This window comes from Choristoneura fumiferana, chromosome 15 (assembly GCF_025370935.1).
Source record: "Choristoneura fumiferana chromosome 15, NRCan_CFum_1, whole genome shotgun sequence".
Lineage (NCBI taxonomy): Eukaryota > Metazoa > Arthropoda > Insecta > Lepidoptera > Tortricidae > Choristoneura > Choristoneura fumiferana.
The window spans coordinates 6,437,285-6,444,826 of record NC_133486.1 but is presented as its reverse complement, the minus strand read 5'-3'; the positions used below and the strand labels follow the sequence as shown (position 1 = coordinate 6,444,826).

General features: G+C 37.7%; 1 protein-coding gene across 2 annotated transcripts; it reads right to left on the bottom strand.

Moving 5' to 3' along the window:
• Positions 1 to 341: 341 nt before the first annotated feature.
• LOC141435771 (uncharacterized) lies at positions 342 to 5,085 on the bottom strand. 2 transcript variants are annotated; one of them, XM_074098582.1, is made up of 3 exons: positions 4,714 to 5,085; positions 3,375 to 4,299; positions 342 to 1,554 (listed from the first exon to the last, which is right to left on the bottom strand). In XM_074098582.1, exons 1-2 carry the CDS (start codon positions 4,820 to 4,822, stop codon positions 3,383 to 3,385), a joined length of 1,026 nt encoding a protein of 341 aa, XP_073954683.1. In that variant the 5' UTR covers positions 4,823 to 5,085; the 3' UTR covers positions 342 to 1,554; positions 3,375 to 3,382. The 2 variants fall into 2 exon arrangements, with proteins under 2 accessions (XP_073954683.1, XP_073954685.1); XM_074098584.1 differs by having other exon boundaries at positions 342 to 817.
• Positions 5,086 to 7,542: the final 2,457 nt, after the last annotated feature.

The following is a 7,542-nucleotide window of genomic DNA, read 5'->3' as shown; positions in this document are numbered from 1 at the left end:
GTATATATGTATATGGGTATGCATATGTGTATTATATATATATATATATACACACACACACAACACACACATCTACAAAATGCAGTGATTTCAGTCCTGGGTAGGGCGTCCCGGGTGGGAATTGTTATATTAATCGCTTCGAATTGAGCAGCTCACATAATTATGATAGAACTTCACGTCCAGGTAAGTTCGTTTTATCACTAATTATGTTTCGCTGCTCAATTCTCGCGATTAATTATTTACTTGTAGATGTTTGAAGATCAGACTGAAATTAACTGCATTTTTTTTTTTTTTTTTTTTTGATAGCCTGTAATAATCTGGCAAAAAATTAAAATAAAGAATAGAATAAAAAAATGTGTTTTATTGTTTATGTATTAATCAACCAACATAACATATATAATATGCTCGCACACAACAAGAAAATAGACTTAAAGAAATTTCTGTTACAACTCTTAGAAAAGAAACATATCGTAATTAAAGTCTCTGAGACATATTGAGAGAAAACAAAATGTAAAGCACTAATAATAGTTGCTTCTTACCCTAATATTAATTTAAGATAGCACTAGCAAAGCAATCATTTGTTGTATTGATAATTTCACGTTTATAATACCTGGCAAACACTGAGGAGGAGCTGCTCCAACCAGCAGTTTTTCTTATAAGATCAACGCTTACTCCGACGGAGTTAGCCTTAGAAGTGGCGGCGTGACGCGTGCTGTGCGCGCTAAACACGCTCGTGTCTATGCCGCTGCGTTGGAGCATTTCCTTAATCCAATGGCTCAGTGTTTGGCTGGTAACTTTGGAGTGTGGTCTTCTAAAACTAATAAACAGATTATCACAATCATGAGATCTTATATCAGAGGTAGCAGTCTTATAAGAACATAGAGTTTGTGCAGGACAAATTTCAGGTTTATCATTATAATAAGGCAATATCAAGAAAGGCTGATTGGCGTTTGGACGGGATGTCTTAACTAGCTCTGTGATTTTTATGGTTATTTTATTTGATGAGATGGTGATATTACTTAGGGCTATTTTAGATAGCGTTTGTACTCGGTGGGCAGTCACCAAAGATAACAGAGTTATTAGCTTTTTAGACAATAATTCTAATGTAAGGGTATCATTAGGATATAATTGTGATATGTAATTTAGCACTATGTCAGTATCCCAGGTGAAATCATATCTGGGTACAGGAGGGCGTGTCCTAAATACCCCTTTCATGAATCTTTTGATTCGTTCATCATTAGTGATGTTATTACCTAAAATCAGTGACAATGCGGATCTACAACAATTAAGGTTTCCATATTTGTAGCCTCTAGTAAATAACTTTGTCAGAAAATAGAGAACATTGGGAGCAGATGCAACCAAATAATTAATACTTTCCTTCTGACAAAAATTATACCACTCCTTTAGGTAACAATTATATTGTTTCATTGTGGTTTCAGCAATAGAGTTAATCATAATTGAAATTGATGAGGGTGGTACACTTCTTAACAATAATGCTTCCCGGATAATATGGCTGCAGCCAGGGTAAGCGTTTTGTGCAGGCTGTGTTGTGATCTGGAAATAGTAGAGATTAACAAATCATTACTAGGCTGAAAATAAATAACTTCTGAGACAATAATTTTTCTAAATATCGGGTACCAGGGTTGGGTTGGCCAATGTGGTACAACTAATATTCCAGTTGCTTGCTCCGTAATGATTTTATTTATTGTTTTCAGCACGATAGAAAATGGTGGAAATGCATAAAAGAAAATGTTAGACCAGTGAACTGTGAAAGCGTCAATTGCGAAAGCATAAGGATCTGGTTTCCACGAAATAAACTGGTCGCATTTGGCATTGAGTCTACTGGCAAATAAGTCTATCTCTGGTATTCCAAATTTTTCAATTATTTTTGAGTATGCAAAAGGAGCCAATTCCCATTCAATATCAGTCTGGGTCCTTCTGGACTCAGCGTCCGCAACATAATTGTCAGACGACTTTATGTAAGATGCAAAAATATATAAATGCCTTTCTTCACAGAAGGTCCATATTTGACGAGCTATTTTGTTTAAGTGTGGGTATTGCACACTGCCCATGCGGTTTATACACGAAATGGCTGTTATATTGTCAATACGTAATAAAATTTGGATCTTGTATAAGTTTTTTGCAAAAATCCTAAGTGCAAATAATGCTGCTAACAGCTCCAATATATTTATGTGTAATAATCTTTCCTCTTGTGTCCAAAAACCATGAGCTCTTTCTTTACCACATGCAATTCCATAGCCGCTTAAGGAAGCATCAGAGTATATGACCAAATCATATGAATTTTCGCGGATAGGACAAACAGAATAATTAATATTATAGTACCACCATCTCAAATCCTCTTCCATTATATTTTTATCTAATAACATCTCAACGTCATAATCATTGTCAGGATTTGTTAAAAGATTTAAATACTTTTGCCTTTCAAATATTTTTGTATGTAGCCACCCATATTCTATGGCGGGGCATACAGATACAAGTAATCCTAGAAAACTAGCAAATTCTCTCAATTTACATTTTTCTACAGCCATAAACTTTTTAACCTCTTTTTTAATCCTGTCTTTTTTTTCATTAGGTAGCATAATCAGCTTTTCTTTTGAGTTTAGAACAAAACCTAGAAATTTGCACTTTTTTTTGGGTTCGAGAACACTTTTTTCAAAATTTATTATAAAGCCTAGATTTGTTAGTAACATTATAGTTTGTTTAATGTTCTGTAAACAGTCATGATATGATTTGCCAATAAGCAAAAAATCATCCAAGTATATTGTAGATATAAAACCATGTAAGCGCAGGTGTTCTACGACAGGTCTCATTATCTTCGTGAATATTAATGGAGAGGTATTCAGGCCAAAAGGTAAACAATTAAACTCATAACAACTCCCTTGGAACTCAAATCTCAAATACTTTTTATAATCCCTGTGAATAGGTACCAGAAAATAGGCATCTTTTATATCCACCGTAGCTAAGAAACAATTAGAGAAAATTAATTTTGTGGCTGTTCGTAAATCCTCCATCTTAAAATGTGAGGTCTTAATAAACTTATTAAGATTTTTTAAGTTTAAGATAAATCGTTTCTCACCATTAGGCTTAGGCACTAAAAAAATGCTGGATAAGAAATCATTATCTATTCTTGTACATGGAGAAATAGCCCCTTTAGTTAAAAGCTTATTAATTTCTTGATGAAAAGAGTTACAATCTTTATCAGTACTTGGTACATTTTTGGGATAGTCAACCTGATGAGGCTGCGATGAAAAAGGTATTTTATAACCCTGGATCCAGTCTAAGATGTAAGGGTCACCTGTTAATCTCTTCCATACACTTGAGAAATATTTTAGTCGGCCAGCAGTGTTAATCACCTGTGTGTCTATGTCCTCCTGGCGCTGTGCTTGAAGCGGGCAGTCCCGCGTGCACTCGAAGGCTGCGTCTGCGGCCTCCTCGCCTGGTTTTTCACTGGTGGAGTCCACCCCGTAGCTCGTTGACTGGAGGGCACAGGCTTCCTGCTCTGGACACCGGGATACGGGGACTTCAAGTTTAAAAAATTTTGTGAACCTGAAGGTTGGCTTCTACTTGTACCAGGCTTGGGCTTGGTTGTTATGTTCTTCAGGTCTTGGCTAGACTTGCTTATGGCTTTTGTTGCCTTAAGCGCCTCTGATAGGTCTTCGCCAAATAGAAATTTGTCCCTTTTAGTGTCTTTTAGAGTCTCTTTAAGCTTATTGTTGAGAGTGGACACCAGAAAATTGCGTCTCAGTCTTGTGTCAATGCAATGTGAATCACACAAAAGCCTACTGGCATTACTTATATGCTTCACTAATATTTGATTAGTTTCTGATTTTTCCAGAGCTAATATATTTAATGCCCTGCTCAAAGCAGTCACTGCCACTCCGGTTTGATTTTGCCTAGCCTCAATTGATGAGTCCTTCTTTTGTAGCAGGTCAGAGACCGCTGCTTTGATCTCTGGATTTAGCACTGGCGCTCTGAATAACTGGCAGTTAGCCGGAAATGGGTATTCTTCCAAAATTTTTTCTTTTTGTTCTTTTTTAAGGCCATTTTTAATGACTTCTCTAAGCCTTGCCGCTATGTCTTTTTGAATATTTGGACCTGCTACTGATTCGTCCTTGGGTGCATCGCCCAAAAGTGTGAGGAACGCCTCATCAAGAATTATTTCTTCGTCTCCCGTTGGCAAGGAATTGGGAGTGTTGGTGTCTATATTTTTAACCGCCACAGCACTTGCATTGTCTGACCCAAATTCAGTGTCCATCGCTATTGGATCTTCTTCATGATCTGAAAGAACCACGAAGTAACGTTAGTACCCATTACAATCCATGTGGATAAGACGTGAAGGTAATGCTCCCATAAAGCATTCGCATCACTAGTACCATTGGGCATTTTGTTTCTGTATTGTTGAAACACGTGAAGGTAACAATCCCTTGTATTGTTCGCATCACTTGTGCCGGTACTGTGTTGTAATGATTGGCACTATGAAAATAGGCATATGACTCTAATATCCTTCTATGGTAATCGAGATTTTCGTTACCAGACAAATAGGTAGATTTGAATTTGTAACCTAACAAATGTGTATTTTTGTTTTGCAGATTGTGTAAGTAGGTAAGGTACATAGTCATTTGTATTTACTAGTCTTTTTTTGTAAAAGCTTTACAATACAACACAACACTTAGTAAACAACACATAACTCACCCCATGCTGACTCGGAATTCGTTTCTTCATTTCGTCGTCTGCTCAGGCGATCTTCAATCTTTTTTAACTTTTTTAGCAAGTAATCCTCATCTCGCTTTCGTTTTCCCATCTTTTTTGCAATACTTTTCACTTTTTTCACTGTTTTGTTAGAAGGAACGTGAACAACGTGAACAAGCCGGGTCACGAAAACAGACAATGAATCAAATATGGCGGACGCCGGGCTCGTAGAGTGGGGCGGAAGTCAAAGGAACAACTTATAGATTATTTTTTTGTTTCAGTTTAATATTTATTCTTTAAAAATTCGTGATTATAGCCGTCGACACGAGGCAGTACTACAAGTAAATAATTAATCGCGAGAATTGAGCAGCGAAACATAATAACACTATGGGTGAGATGTCCGCTAGCCGTGATCATTCATTACATTATCATAGGAACATAGGAGCCATTTTATTATACTTTTCGTAGTACTGGTTATTATTGCATGTCTGTCTGTAGCTCTATGTACCTATCTACATATACATGAAATGTTTAATTAGAAGTATATTGTGGAAAAAAGAGCGTCTTATACAGCGTGCAGGTATAGCTCCCAATTTCCGAGATTCCACGAAATCTGAACTCATGTGATCCCAGCGATGCACTTGTGAATAAAATGTGCGAGACATAAAACGGTAGACCTACTGCCCGATCAAGATGTTTTCTGAAAATATCCATAAATATGTATAGTCCATCAGAAATAATAACAACGCAACTGCCGAACGTGTTTGGTAACAATTTTGCAAAAACATTTTTAGATATTTTTTATCTAATTTCTACTGTTTGTTTTAGACTCTAGACTAGAAGAAGCTCATCATCATCATCTCAGCCGTAGGACGCCAACTGCTGGACATAGGCCTCCCCATAGACCTCCAGTTGCTTCGGTTGGAAGCGGCTTGTATCCACCGTGAACAAGCGGCTTTAACCAGGTGATCCGTCCACCTTGTTGGAGGACGTCCTACGCTGCCCTTGCCGATCCGAGGAAGAAGCTACGTTCTTTAAAATACAAAGAAGTTTGAAACGTACTTGAGGAACTATCCTAGCACGCTACTTTCGACTTCAAAAAAACGGAGGTTATTGTTGAGAGGGCTGAATCACCACGCGAATATGTCAGCGCAGGTTGTGGTTGGATTTCCTTGACAAATAAACTTCAAAGTATATTGTGATGACCACTGTTTATTTATCATTAAATAATGGTGGCAATCTGCCTTAACGATTACACGTATAAAACTAGATTAATCCTATAACAACAAACAGAGCGAGACCAGAGGCGATGCGTTTACATGCAGTCATTGCAACGGAAGGAAGAAAAAGGGAAGAGCAGCGCTGTCACACATGACAGTTGTCAAATATCAAACAGTGTTGCATGCATACAAATTCCAATAGTTATCAATTCGGTTCTTTAATGTTTGTTACCTGGTTACCTATCTCATCTTTATGTCAAGTCAACGCGCATTATTTCTACGTGCGTCAACGGCGCGTTTAAAAAACTTTAATACCCAGCCAGATCGTTCATCCACCATTACGTCTCATATTTCGTTTTCTAGAATTTTTTTACCGTACAACGGCAAAAACTACTAGACACTGGCAAAATTGTCCTCCGATGGACCGAGCCATATTTTTTTAAAGAAACAACAACAATACCCAGCCAACACCACTTGCAGGCTTAGGGTGGCTTAGGCAATAATGTACCTACTATTGAACTGTTGTTTTTTGTAGCGTTTTTCACTATTTTCGATTCTTATTTTCATGTGCTGTAATTTCAAAAATCTATCTCCTGATAAAGATAATTTGCTACTTTCGTTTCAGTGTCTTGTTCGTGAGAGAATGATGCTCCTTTGATATAGTGCAGGAATCATCGGAACGCTGTGCAAAGTTTCGACGAAGATTATATAAGTATTAGGAAACTGCTATTTCGCATCGCTTCCTTTGTGTCACAAGATAGTCACGACATGTCACATTTTAACCGGAGCTCGGCATCTATATTAAATTCTCTCGGCTCGGTCGCCCTGGTAATTTTTTGTTTAAGTGACAAAAGAAAAAGCTCTGGCCACCTACTACGAATCTCGAAACTCGAAGCTCGTGTCGTGCGGTCCCTCTGACACTTACACTATTTAATACGAGAGCGAGAGGGACCGCACGACACGAACTTCGAGTTTCGTGTTTCGTAGTAGGCCTGCTTAAACGGAGGACGGACCTCTTACTTTTTTGAAGTCAGTTAAAAATTGTCGTGTCGCAATGTTTGTGACCAAACTACTCCGAAACGGCTTGACAAATTTTTATGTTTTTTTTGTGTACCTATATTCGGTAGGTCTGAGAATAGGACGTAAACTATTTTTCATACTTCTACGCGGACGGAGTCGAGGGCAATACGAGCCTTTGGTATGCCGTGTTCCGGATCAGCAGGGCTACTACGAAACTCGACACTTATATTATTTAATGAGGGCTATCGTTTTTTGTCTCACTAGATGGCGCACTGTTGCGTGAGGTTTTTAAGTATGGTTTTGAAAGTCTGTTATTACGGGCGTGAAAACAAAGTTTAGATTAAAATCATATTTAATACACCTTAAAACCGTACCATATAAATATCGAGCATGCCACAGTGTTGCATAGTCCCTGTTTTGTTCGGAAAAAAGGGAGGACAAAGGTTTCCGAAAGACAAAACTGTCTCAAAACACAGACATTCATTGCCCCGGAACGCATGCCATAATTAATTTCAGATATTGCAAAATATTCACAAATTTATTCTAATTATAAATAAACCCGCGTAGCTCACCCAAAAACTATGAGATTTGA